This window comes from Eubalaena glacialis, chromosome 9 (assembly GCF_028564815.1).
Source record: "Eubalaena glacialis isolate mEubGla1 chromosome 9, mEubGla1.1.hap2.+ XY, whole genome shotgun sequence".
NCBI classification, from domain to species: domain Eukaryota; kingdom Metazoa; phylum Chordata; class Mammalia; order Artiodactyla; family Balaenidae; genus Eubalaena; species Eubalaena glacialis.
The window spans coordinates 43924511-43939539 of NC_083724.1; the positions used below are offsets into that span (position 1 = coordinate 43924511).

General features: G+C 35.7%; 1 protein-coding gene across 2 annotated transcripts in view; it reads right to left on the bottom strand.

Moving 5' to 3' along the window:
• Nucleotides 1–15029, bottom strand: part of VPS13A (vacuolar protein sorting 13 homolog A) — a 270364-nt gene that overhangs the window by 110546 nt on the left and 144789 nt on the right. For both annotated transcript variants that reach the window (XM_061200327.1, XM_061200328.1), the window contains exons 34-35: nucleotides 6062–6209; nucleotides 2639–2789 (exon numbers count right to left, since the gene is read on the bottom strand). In XM_061200327.1, the coding sequence (XP_061056310.1) occupies nucleotides 2639–2789; nucleotides 6062–6209 (299 nt within the window). The remainder of the gene's footprint in view (nucleotides 1–2638; nucleotides 2790–6061; nucleotides 6210–15029) is intronic.

Here is a 15029-nt window from a genome sequence, read left to right on the forward strand (position 1 = left end):
CTCCTTTAGTTCTGTCACTTTTTGCTGCATATATTTTGAAGCTCTGTTATTAGCACATACACATTTAGATTTCTTTTATTTCCTTTGTGAATTGATCCCTTTATTAAAAAAAACAAAAACAAAACTTGTATGTGTCTTTTTGAATTATGGTTTTCTCTGGGTATATGCCCAGTAGTGGGATTGCTGGGTCATATGGTAATTCTGTTTTTAGTTCTTTGAGGAACCTCCATACTGTTCTCCATAGTGGCTGTATCAATTTACATTCCCACCAACAGTGCAAGAGGGTTCCCTTTTCTCCACACCCTCTCCAGCATTTATTGTTTGTAGATTTTTTTGATGATGCCCATTCTAACTGGTGTGAGGTAATACCTCACTGCAGTTTTGATTTGCATTTCTCTAATAATTAGTGAAGTTGAGCATCTCTTCATGTGCATGCACCCCAAGGTTCATTGTAGCACTAGTTACAATAGCCAGGTCATGGAAGCAACCTAAATGTCCATCGACAGATGAATGGATAAAGAAGATGTGGTACATATATACAATGGAATACTACTCAGCCATAAAAAGGAACGGAATTGGGTCATTTATAGAGATGTGGATGGACCTAGAGAGTCATACAGAGTGAAGTAAGTCAGAAAGAGAAAAACAAATATCGTATATTAACACATATATCAGGAAACTAGAAAAATGGTACAGATGAACCAGTCTGCAAGGCAGAAATAGAGACCCAGATGTAGAGAACAAACGTATGGACACCAAGGGGGGAAGGGGGGGTGGGATGAATTGGGAGACTGGGATTGACATATATACACTAATATGTATAAAATAGATAACTAATGAGAACCTGATAGACCTTCTTGACTCAGAGTTGCTACACACTTTCAATTTGTAAAAAATGCAGTATCTGAAAAGCACAATAAAAAATGAAGCACAATAAAATGAGGTATACCTGTAATTTCTTTAGGAATGGGTATAAAGAAAGTAAACTTTGAGTCACTGGAAATCTGAAAATTATTGTTTTCACATTTAGATGATGGTTTGGCCATATACAGAATCCTAACTTCAAAATAACTTTCCTTAGAAATTTGGCTATATTACTCCATTGTCTTTTATCCTCCATCCATCCCATCCCATCCAGTTTCATTCATGATAAATCTGATTCCAGTCACTTTTTCCCCAAGCCCTAATAGGCAGCCTGGTTTTTCTTCAACTAAAAATATTACTTTTGTTGTTCTGACATTTCATGAACATGTGTTTGCATGGGGAGTCTTCAATCAGCTTGAAACTTGGTAGATTCTTTACAGTCAAGATTTTGTTTCAATATTTACTTAGTTCTGGAGAGTTTTTTTCTATTATTTCTTTGAAAGATTCTTCTCTTCCATTTCCTCAGTTCGTTCTTCTAAAATACTTATTATTCTGGAAATTGGACCTTTTGAACTAAAGCTCTATCACTCTTAAGTTTTATATCACTTTCCATCTCTATGCTTATTTTTCCTCTGTGTCATAGGAGATTACATTAACCATACAGTGCAACTCAGTACTTACATGCTAACCCCATGCTTTGTGCATTTGTTTTGTTTCAAAATTTCAGCAATCATATTTTTGGTTTCCAAGAACTCTTTCTTATCTTGGGAAGGCAGAAGGTAGTGAAGGTAGGATTCGGTTCTTATATTCTCAAAATCCTCTGATTATGAATTAGAGTTTGTTTTCTGTTTGTTCCCATTCTCTTTTGTTTCCTTAATTATTTCTGTTTCATTCAAGAAACACTATCTCTTTATCTTGGTTGCTTTCAGGCTTAGGTTCTTGTGATTTTCTTTATATCTGACCATTAATATTTAACAATAAAGGACTAGGTTGGTTATTCTAGCTAGTAAGAATGAGGATTCCGGTAATGCTACAAATGTAGGTTGTTTCTTTGCTGGGATTCTCCCTGACTGGAAAAGCTGTGCAATATATTAGTGCTTTGCAAGAGTGGGTCTTGTGAACTAGCAGATTTCAGTTTGAGGTAGGTAGATTTGGGGTTCCCCAAAATGCCAGAATGAAGAGAACTTTATTCTAGTGAAGCAAAATCATCTCAGCAGTTCTAATTAACCCAATTCTCTATATGTGCTGGTGCTGAACTTAGCACCTAGTTAGGATTCTACATAATAAATTAAATCCAACATTGGATGCAGACTTCTTCTGAGTTACAATTCCCTCTGCTCTATTCCATCCACCTTCTAATTATTTGTTGAAATCCATCATTTTCTAATGATCATCCTCTCTTGACATTTCTAATATTTTGATACTCCTAATATTAATATAAAATAGTCCACCTGGAACATACGCTGCACTAGGAATAAGGGAGAAGGAGGGGATGAAGAGAAAAATTGAAAATAAGGACTTAGGGAAGTTGGGATAACAAGAATAAATACATACTAAGGAATTTTGTCACAACAAGACTTGGAATTTTGATTCAAAGAAAAAAATCAACAGAATGACTAATAACAGACAAATCAGAAATACCTGAATGAGATTAGCTAAAGAGAAAAGATTTATAAATCTTATTTTACCCAAATCTAGAACTAGGAAGAATGAAAGGAAGGATAGAAGGAAAGAAGAAAACAGGAGGGGGACTAATTTAAGGTTAAGCACATACCTCCTGAATGGTGTGAAGCATTAGTAGCACCACTAGTAACACTAGACTGATCTTTTATTACTCCACATGAGGCACTATCACCTTCTTCATACCATATGTTGCCGTATAATGTTTTAAAAATAGTTGTTATATCTTCTTGACTAAGAATGAACTGTTAAAAAATAAGATTTGCTCATTTTAACATTACTATTTCATGCAGTCAAAAATTTTCATACAAGAAAAACAATTTTCATTTCAATCCTCTACAAAACCAACTTTTAACATATTAGATAATTCTACTAACTGAATATTCCATTTCTGAAATGACCATGTGATCTTCAGTACCTTGTGAAATACAGAACTAAATTAAATGTCAGCATCAATGAAGCTATGAATGATGAACGTTTTTTGTTATGAATGTAGCAATTAACCTACTAATTTTAAACCGTTAAAATGAACTTTCATTTTCAAGTATTCATGTAGCACCTTTGTATTTTTTTGGTTAGTAAGCATCTCAATTTACAAATATAGAATAATCAAAAATAATAAATTTATACAATTGAAAATATTTTACAGTATGTTTTACATGAATTATTTTAGCTGAACCTCACAAAAGTCCTAGATGTAAAGAGTATAATCCTGATTTTATAAGAAGGTGAGGCTTAAATGATTAAGTATCGTGCTTAAGTCCACTTAAAGAATGCAACACACTAGCTCAAAACTCCATGTGTTGCAAGTTTAGCCTAAAACCACCAGCATAAGACCTGTCTTGAAAGCTGTGATGGTTAATTTTATGTCAACCTGACTAGGTCATAGTATGTAGAGATTTAGTCAACTATTATTCTAGATGTTATATATATATATATATATATATATATATATATATATATATATATAAAATATACACACACACACACACACACACACACACACATGGTCCTGCAGACCACCTACAAATGCCCAGCTGCCTTCTGGGGCAGATCCACTAGAAAGAAATTGAGTCTTCCCCTATCAAGAGACACCCGAGGAGTTAGCAGCTGTTGCAGTCCACCTTAGGGGACCACATATTTGACTCCCCCTGGACCTCAACTTCAGAGTCAGGGAGAGGTTAAAACTGAGTCTTCGGGGCTTCCCTGGTGGCGCAGTGGTTGAGAATCTGCCTGCCAATGCAGGGAACACGGGTTCGAGCCCTGGTCTGGGAAGATCCCACATGCCGCGGAGCGACTAGGCCCGTGAGCCACAATTGCTGAGCCTGCGTGTCTGGAGCCTGTGCTCCGCAACAAGAGAGGCCACGATGGTGAGAGGCCCGCGCACCGTGATGAAGAGTGGCCCCCACTTGCCGCAACTAGAGAAAGCCCTCGCACAGAAACGAAGACCCAACACAGCCATAAATAAATAAATAAATAAATAAATTAAAAAAAAAAAAAACAAAAAAAAAACTGAGTCTTCAAGAAGACTTCAAGAAGTCAGTCTAATGCATCCAGACCAAGAGTATACACACACACACACACATATCCTATTGGTTCTATTTCTCTGAAGAACTCTAATACAACAGCAATTCAGTTAAAAAAAAAAAAAATAGACCTGTGAGTTTTAAATTGATATGTCTAATAACCTCAAGGAGCTAACTTTAATTCCACAAAATTTAACAGTTTTATTTGCATCGGGCTTCCTTTGACTGCATTTCAAAAGTGATAAACTAATCTAGTGTTTTAAGATTAACTCCATGTGTACCTTATTCCTGTTTTTAAATTTTCATTTATTCATGACACTTATTTTGTGATTATTATGTAGCAGGTATTGCAAAAATAGTATATTCATATAAATTAATAAAATGAAATTAAATATTACAACTTCTAAACCATATTCTTTCAATTAGTGCATGTATATTGAATGCCCCCCAAATAACTGATATTAATCATTACTCTTCACTCTTGCCAACAGCTCAGTGCAGGAAGCTGGAAGAACTGTAAGGATCCAAGGAATACTGGTCTGTGGCTCCTACATGTCAGGACTGGCTGTGTGCGCTACCACCGAACATCTGACAAGTCAAAAATCACAAACTGCAGCACTTAGCCTGGATGCATTAGAGTAACCGATTCTAGCCTCTCTGTGATGCAGAGGATGATGTCCAAGAGGGTTCCAATGTGTGAACCTGGGGGTGAGCCACAACAGCTGCTAACTATTCAGATAGATCACTGCAGAGGAAGACCCAATTTGATCTGTCCTGGAAGGCAGCTGGACATTTGCAGAAGGTCTGCAACATCATCTGAACATTCTGCATGGATTTTCCCTGGAGAAGAGTGAAGGAAAATGGTGTCCCAGCCACCCCACACAAATCTGCCTAATGACTGGGCCCAGTGGGGAGAAGATTTGCCCAGTATGCTAGGTAGAACTTGCTACTTACGTTTTATAAGTTTCTAACTGTTGTCTTACCAATACAAAGAGACTTCAATTATTTATCTTAAGAAGATATTGCCCATCTATAATTTAAGGAGTCCATATGATCTTATACACAGAGTTTAAAGATCTTGAGTTGAGATCATCATGTTTTAAGTTCTAAATACATTTTTAAGTTAAAAATCTGAAATTTTTAAAATGATGATTTTCTCTTTTTGAATATAATTTTTATGGGGAGAAATAGAAAGGGAAATGGGGGGGTGAAGGGAGGGAAGAGAATCTGTTAAGTATGTTTCTTAAAGAAATCTTCCAGAAAGAGGGTGTGTTGCTGTCACTTTAGCAAAACATGTGATACAGTTTTGACTTCCATCCAGTTGAGAGGTAAAAATATGAACTTGTGGATAGTTACACTGGAGATCTGTGACGCAATATCAACCAATAGGGAAGTAAAGTTATGTCTAAATTACTAACCATTTGCCATTTTCATCTTCAACCACTCCATTCTTCTAGGACCTTTGCTACGTTACTTCATATATTCCCATAGCTTCAAATACCATCTATAATCTGATGATTTCCAAATCATTATTTCAAGCCTTAGACCTCTCCACTAAGATCTTTATTAAAATATCTAACTGACTACTTACAGCACCATGTCTAATATTTGTTTCCTTCATGAGATTTACCATAATTTATAACTATTTTAATTGTGTGCCTGTGTACTTTTTTACTGTCTATCTCACCTCTGGACCACCACCACCACTAACCCCTGCGTTATACTGGTAAGTTCCATGAAGCCAGAGATAATGTCACAACTTCTTTGCCACCGGATCTACAATATCTGGCAGAGGGTCTAACACTCAGTAGGCACTCAAATATTTGTTGAATAAATGAATGACGAACATTCAATGCATTCTAGGTTGTATGCTATTATTTCATCTGTGACCAAGGTAATTAATATATAACTTCTACACACAAAATGACTTATGTCCCCGAGCAATATTTTTTAACAAACAAAACAGGAATCAATAAGCATCCAAAAGTTACCTCCATGGGCTTTAGTTGAGCATTTACATTAAAGCAAGGAACTTCCTGGTACCACTCCCAGGATAAATTTCGCTCAACAATCACCTCAAGATTTAGTGGCAATAGTAGATCCAGTACTTCCTGGTATGCATCATTAATAAACTGAGACCTATAAGAAAAAATAAAATTGTTTTGAATAGTTTCATACAAAATCAGATAGTTAAAAAATTAATCATTTTATATGCAAATAATAGAAATCAATACTTTTGTGTGTGTGAAGAGAAAAATAAAATCGAACAGGCTTTCCATGTAAAATGAGAGATGAAAGTCACCCACTTTCAAAGTCACCCACTAGAAACCTACTAGAAACCTGGGTGACTTTGTCTGAGGTGAAGTGTTCCATGTTGAAGAAAAATGAATTTTTTAAATAGGATTTTGCAATATGTTAAAAAGCGCCAAAAATATACAAGTTGAACCGGTTTGCAGCGCAGAAATTGAGACACAGATGCAGAGAACAAACGTATGGACACCAAGGGGGGAAAGTGGCGGGGAGGGGGGGGTGGGGTGGTGTGATGAATTGGGAGATTGGGATTGACATATATACACTAATATGTATAAAGTGGATAACTAATAAGAACCTGCTGTATAAAAAAATAAAATAAAATTCAAAAATTAAAAAAAATATATACAAGTTGGACAATAAACTCTTAAAATGAGAATTATCTCTACATAATCTATAAACATACATTATACGAGACCTTATTATGAAAACATTTAGGGGCTTCCCTGGTGGCGCAGTGGTTAAGAATCCGCCTGCCAATGCAGGGGACATGGGTTCGATCCCTGATCCGGGAAGATCCCACATGCCACGGAGCAACTAAGCCTGTGCTCTATAACTACTGAGTCTGCACTCTAGACCCTGCGAGCCACAACTACTGAGCCCGTGTGCCACAACTACTGAAGCCCGTGTGCCTAGAGTCCATGCTCTGCAACAAGAGAAGCCACCGCAATGAGAAGCCCGCGCACCACAACGAACAGCAGCCCCCACTCGCCGCAACTAAAGAAAGCCCGTGTACAGCAACGAAGACCCAACGCAGCCAAAAATATATAAATTAATTAATTTAAAAAAAACAATGATAACATTTAAATTCACTGACTTACACATGTTAGCAGATTACCACATATCCTCTTACTTCATAAGAAACCAATTTGCACCATATGAAATTCCTATTTCTATGGGTCAAATATACTTGAATATGGACAATTTCATATTAAGTTGAACCATATTTGCCTTTCCAAGTACTTATAAGGGTAGGACTGATGCTCAGGAATGATGAAAAGAGTAGTAGGTTACCAAACCCCTTTCAAGTGACATGTGACCAAAGAAGCCTCCCATTATACCTTCAAATGACAATCTCAAGGTAGTACTCCTCAATAATACATTTATATTTTAATTGGCAGCAAATTCCAAATTCTTCAACTAGGGAATGAAGCTATGACTGTAGAATTTACATATCACTTATTCAATTGGAGAGAAATATGGGAGTCACCAGGGATCTCCTAGAATTCCTAGCATCATACCACTGAATGTATTAACTATAGGGTAACATTATACTTAGCATGTATGCATCCTTGCAATCTCCCTTAATGGTACTAAGTTAAGGAATCTAAAAGCTCTAAGCGGATACTACATATACAATTTGAACAGGTGAATATGAAAATATATAGCTATGCCATAAGTCATTAAGTCAACCTTATATTGTTAAAAAGTTATGCTGTTTCCAATTCATCACTGTAATAAATAATACTTGGTTCATTATCTTTGTACATCTCCTTGAGTAAATTTCTTCCTCTGGACTAATTTCAAGAAATATTAACTGCTGTGTCAAAAGATTACTTCCTCTGGAAAAACCTTTCCTTACCAGTACTAGTCTTCCAGGGAATTAAAATTTTTTCCATTAGGAGAATTTTGTAAAGACTGAAATAAATGGAAATCCAAAGGTGCAATGTCTGGTGAATACGACGGATGAATCAGAACTTCCCAGGCAAGCCGTTAACAGTTTTTGCCTGGTCATCAAAGAAACATGCGGTCTTGGGTTATTCTGATGGAAGATTATGCATTTTCTGTTGACTAATTCTGGACGCTTTCCTTCGAGTGCTGCTTTCAGTTGGTCTAATTGGGAGCAGTGCTTGTTGGAATTAATTGTTTGGTTTTCGGGAAGGAGCTCATAATAGAGGACTCCCTTCCAATCCCACCATGTACACGACATCACCTTCTCTGGGTGAAGACAGGCCTTTGGTGTGGCTGGTGGTGGTTCATTTCGCTTGCCCCATGATCTCTTCTGTTCCACACTGTTGTATAGTATCCACTCTTCATCACCTGTCACAATTTGTTTTAAAAACAGAACGTTTTCATTACGTTTCAGTAGAGAATCACATGTGGAAATATGGTCAAGAAGGTTTTTTTTGCTTAACTTATGTGGAACCCAAACATCAAAGCGATTCACATAACCAAGCTGGTGCAAATGATTTTCAACGCTTGATATGGATATTTTGAGTATGCTGGCTGTCTCCTGCGTGGTATAACGTTGACTGTTCTCAATTATTGTTTCCATTTGATCGCTATGAACTTCAACTGGTCTACCCGACCACGGAGCATCCTCCAGTGAAAAATCTCCATCACGAAACTTCACAAACCACTTTTGATCCATTCGATCAGTCACAGCACCTTCTCCATACACTACACAAATCTTGTTTTGCGTTTCAGCTGAGTTTTTACCTCTCTTGAAATAATAAAGCATAATATGCCAAAAATGTTGTTTTTCTTCCATCTTCAATATTAAAATGGCTACACAAAAATTCACCAACTTTGATAAGTCTTTTTTTAAATGCACGCTGATACGACAGCTGTCACATACAATCTAACGAAACTGTTTCGAATGAAGTTAAAGACAACTAAGTGCTACTAGAGCCATCTTATGGAAAAAACTGGATGAACCTTTTGGCCCATCCAGTACATTTAATAGGTCATCGTCTTGTCTGTAGTTTCAATTAGAATGAAAGATTCATGAGGGTAGGGACTATATTTATGTTATTCTTTGATGTACTGCCAGTACTTGGCTCAGATGATTACAATATGACATGTACTCCTCAATTATTTGCCAAACTAAATACAAGAAATTGGATCAATATATAAATAACAACATATGAGAGTATCCATCTCCCTGCACCCAGAGTGAGAATTACTGATTATTAAGATTTGCCAAATTTATTAGGCAAACAACATTTCACTGTATTAATTTTCATTCCCTTGAATACTAATGAGGTTGAACATTTCTATTAGCTATACACCAGCTATCACTGTTCCTGTAAAGAATCATCTAGTCATGTTATTTACCAATTTTTCAAATTATCTTTTACTTACTGTCTTAAAATATTTAAGGATTTTTATCCTTTATTACAGATGTTGCTAATTACCCCATATGCTATGTTTCCCATAATTCTGTTTTGGTAATTAATATTCAGAAACTTATACTTTTATACAGTCAAAGCCAATTGATATTTTTCCCTTATCACTTTTCTTCTTTCTTCAGTGCTTAAATTAGCAAGTTCTTCTCTACCATATGACTGGTACTTATGTGTTATTTGTCCATAGTTTTTTTAAGAGCATTATTGAGATAATTCATATAATATACAATTCACTCGCCTTTAGTTTTTTTATGCTTATAAATGGCATTATGCTCTGGGGCCATTTTAAACAGCAAAATCACCAAGGAAAAGCCCCTAAATGCAAAAAACATGGCACACAAAAAGGACACTGTTTACAGCATGAGAGTTCAAATAAGAAGGCAGGGCATCACCTTGTTCGACACCTCAGCTGGGAACAAAGGCCTTGGGAGACCCAAATTTCTTGCAGCTCTGCGCATGTCCACAAATGACTGTAAAAGTGCCATGAATATTGATTTTGTGGTTACAAATAAGTTTTAGCAAGCAGAAATATTCACAAATATGGAATCCGTGAATAATGGGGATTGACTGTAATATATATGAATAATGATGATGCACACACACGTACACACACAGTCAGCTGCTGAGTTTTCTACTGTTTCACTAACTTAATTATTTTAGTTTTGTAATATATTTTAGTAGTATTTAATGAAATTTAATATATTTTAGTAGTACCTCTGTTATGATTCTCCCATGCCCAATCTCAATTTAAAAAAAAAAATCTTTGCTACATCTTGCCCCCAATTTATATTTCCAGAAAAACTTTACAATAATTTTGAAAGGCTTTAAAAAGAACTGCTGTTGTGATTTTTTATTAACAGTGCATTAAATGTATAAATTAATTTATAAGAAACTGACACCTTTATAATATTAGATGTAGGAAAATATTCTCTGAAAAATTATTCAAGATTTCTTTCTGGTCCTTGGTTAATTAAGTTTTACAACTTTCCTTATAGAAAGAAGTATTATAAACATCTTTTTAAAATTTTATATTGCAGTTAACATCTTTGCGATAAAATTATTTCAGGGAAAATTGGTTTACTCTATAAATGAGTAATTATGTTTCTAGGAATTCATCTGAAGGAAATGAATTATCCTAAAGAAATGAGTAGAAAATCATATAAGTATTGAGAAACAAAGATATCAATCATCATTATACTGCTATTTAAAACAACAATAAAAAAGAACTTAAATTTTTAACAGGCAGATGGATTTTTTAAAAACTATGTATTAAAATATTTAGAAAAAATTATGCACTCAAAATAATATGGAAAAATGTTTATAGCACATTTTTAAGGGAAAAGAGGAAATTACAATCCAAAATATACAACAGAATTCTTATTTCACTTAAATAAATGTGCAGATATAATAAAATAGAAAAAAATTCCAAATTATTAACAGTAGTTATCTTTGGGTGGTCATATCATCAGTAATCTTTTACATTCATCCCCAATACCATTTTATGTATTTCTTCAATAAAAAATTAATTCTTTTTTGGACAGAAAAGAATATATATTGTTATTTAATGCTCTAGAAACATTTAGTGAACTCTTTTTAAAAACAATCTATTTGTAATACAGACTCACACCTAATTCATATCTATATCATTTTTTTTTGTTTTTAATTTTTAAAAATTGAAGTATAGTTGAATTACAATGTTCTGTTAATTTCTGCTGTACAGCAAAGTGATTCAGTTATACATATATATACATTCTTTTTTTATATATATTCTTTTACATTATGGTTTATCACAGGATATTGAATATAGTTTTCTCTGCATTACGGTAGGACCTTGCTTATCCATTCTACTGATACATATAAAAGGTTACATCTGCTAACCCCAACCTCCCACTCCATCCCTCCCCACCCCCCTCCCACCTTGGCAACCACGAGTCTGCTCTCTATGTCCGTGATTCTGTTTCTGTTTCATAGATAGGTTCATTTGTATCATATTTTAGATTCCACATGTAACTAACATCATTTGGTATTTGTCTCTCTTTCTGACTTACTTCACTTAGTATGATAATCTCGAGTTGCATCCATGTTGCTGCAAATGGCATTCTTTCATTCTTTTTTATGGCTGAGTAGTATTCCATTGTATATATATATACCATAGCTTCTTTATCCATTCATCTGTCAATGGACACTTAGGTTGTTTCCATGTCTTGGCTATTGTGAATAGTGCTGCTATGAACATAGGGATGCATGTATCTTTTTGAATTACAGTTTTGTCCAGATATATGCCCAGGAGTGGGACTGCTGGATCATCTGGTAGTTCTGTTTTTCATTTTCTGAGGAACCTCCACACTGTTTTCCACAGTGGTTGCACCAACTTACATTCCTGACAGTGTAGGAGGGTACCCTTTTCTCCACACTCTCTCCAGCATTTGTTACTTATAGACTTTTGAATGATGGCCATTCTGATTGCTGTGAGGTGGTACCTCACTGTAGTTTTGATTTGCATTTCTCTAATCATTAGTGATGTTGGGGCTTCCCTGGTGGTGCAGTGGTTAAGAATCCGCCTGCCAATGCAGGGACATGGGTTCAAGCCCTGGTCCGGGAAGATCCCACATGCCGCAGAGCAACTAAGCCCGTGCGCTACAACTACTGAGCCTGCACCCTAGAGCCCACGAGCCACAACTACCGAGCCCGCATGCCACAACTACTGAAGCCCGCACGCCTAGAGCCTGTGCTCCGCAACAAGAGAAGCCACCGCAATGAGAAGCCCATGCAATGCAACGAAGCGTAGCCCCCCGCTCGCCACAACTAGAGAAAGCTCGTGTGCAGCAAAGATCCAACACAGCCAAAAGTAAATAAATAAAATTAACTTATTAAAAAAGAAATAATAATTAGCGATGTTGAGCTTCTTTTCACATGCCTGTTGGTGATCTGTATTTCTTCATTGGAGAAGTCTATTTAGGTCTTCTGCCCATTTTTGGATTGGGTTTTTTGTTGTTGTTGAGTTGTATGAGCTGTTTGTATATTTTGGAAAATAAGCCCTTGTCAGTCGCATCATTTGCAAATATCTTCTCCCATTCTGTAGGTTGTCTTTTCATTTTGATTATGGTTTCCTTTGCTGTGCAAAAGCTTGTGAGTTTGATTAAGTTCCATTTGTTTTTGTTTTTATTTCTATTGCCTTGGGAGACGGACCTAAGAAAACATTGGTATGATTTATGTCAGAGAATGTTTTGCCTATGTTCTCTTCTAGGAGTTTTATGGTGTCATGTCTTATGTATAAGACTTTAAGCTATTTTGAGTTTATTTTTGTGTATGGTGAGAAGGTGTGTTCTAACTTCACTGATTTACATGCAGCTGTCCAGCTTTCCCAGCACTACTTGCCAAAGAGACTGTCTTTTTCCCATTGTATATTCTTGCCTCCTTTGTCAAAGATTAATTGACCGTAGGTGTGTGGGTTTATTTCTGGGCTCTCTATTCTGTTCCATTGATCCATATGTCTGTTTTTGTGCCAGTACCATGCTGTTTTGATTACTGTAGCTTTGTAGTATTGTCTGAAGTCTGGGTGGGTTATGCCTCCTGTTGTGTTCTTTTTCTTCTGGAAGGCTTTGGCCATTCTGGGTCTTTTATGGTTCCATATGAATTTTAGGATTGTGTGTTCTAATTCTGTGAAAAATGTCATGGGCAATTTGATAAGGATCACATTAAATCTGTAGATTCCTTCGGGTAGTACGGTCATTTTAACAATCCAAGAGCATGGGGTATCTTTCCATTTCTTCAAATGATCTTCAATTACCTTTATTAATATTTTATAGTTCTCAGCATATAAGTCTTTCATCTCCTTGGTCAGGTTTATTCTTAAGTATTTTATTTTGGGGGCTGCAATTTTAAAAGGGATTTTTTTTTTTACATTCCCTTTCTGATATTTCATTGTTGTTGTAAAGAAATGCAACTGACTTCTGTATGTTAATCTTGTATCCTGCTACCTTGCTGAATTCGTTTATCAGTTCTAGTAGTTTCTGTGTGGAAGCCTTTAGGTTTTTCTATATATAGTGTCATATCACCTGCATATAATAACAATTTTACCTCTTCCCTTCCAATCTGGATACCTTTTATTTCTTTTTCTTGTCTGATTGCTGTGGCTAGGACTTCCAATACTATGTTGAACAGAAGATGTGTCTAGATCATTTCTTGAAGTCAAACAAGATGTGATTAAATATAGATGCATAAATGTTCTGTTTTTAGTAAATTCAGATTTTTACACAGTTTAAACTCCAAGTTAATAAGCCTCCTAAAGGTTTAAATTATTCCTGTATGTCTATAGCCTATTATTAAAATAGAAGCCTTTCATTTCAATATTTCCCTGTAATTTCTGAAATCCCTGGACTTGGCTAAACAAATCATTCTACATTTTCCTATGTCTTCACTAAATGTATCATTCATTTCTTATCTTAATCGAAACCCGGCTTTCCATGAAGCTCTATTAAAGTCTGATTTCTCTCCAACACTCTTATCTACCTCAGAGTTGAGGGATACAAACCATTTTTCTTAATTTGGAACGATGCTCATCCACTCTCTCTTCTACTCCTTTAAGAGTAACACCATCGAGGTTAACCACCTTCTATTGTTGCTATAATCTATCAATAACTAGTCAGTGTTCATTTTTGAAGACTCTGAGACTACTGAATCTCCAGTTTATAAACCACTCTCTATATTCCATTAGTCCATCAGTATCTTCTTATCTTCAATTTCTTCCCTCTCCATTATCTGTCAACATGACTTTCAATATTTAAAATCCTGTCTCACTATCTTCAGTCACACCTGCTTGTTAAAAACTGTCTTGCCTGAATCCAACAGACTGTTGGATTCCAAATACCAAATATCAAGTACTACATGAAAAAAATCATATACTGTTAATTCATGGTTATCAACATCAACATGATCCTCAACGCTACTTCAGTACATTCTCCTGGTTCCCTTTCCATCGTTTTGCTTGCTCCATCTTAACCTCTTTTGAGGGATTTTCATCTGTCATTCCTTAAATATGGACATTCCTCAGTATTCTGCCCCACATGTCCCACTCTACAAATTCTCTGTGTGATCTTACTCAGTTTGATGGCTTCTATAACTAGCTAAATATTATTAAAGACTCCCAAATATAGAAATCCAAACACTTTCCAATATCCAGACACTATATCCAGGTGCTTTCCAGATCTGGTTCTAGATATTTTCATATAAAAGTCACGTAACCATTTTCAAGTTACTTTGCCCATTAGAGAACTTGTTAACATCTCCACTCTACTTTTTTTTCTGCATTGCTCTGTCATATCTCGCTGAACTGCATTATTACCAAATGCTGAATTTTACAAACCTGCAAGCTGGAGCCTATTTTAACTACTCTCTTTTAACCCTGACACCCCTTTAATAATCAGTTACCTTTAATTCTACTACTCAGATTTGTCACACCTGGTTAGTCCTCTACTACCTCACTTCCTTATCCTAGACTGAGTCACATCTAATTCTTACG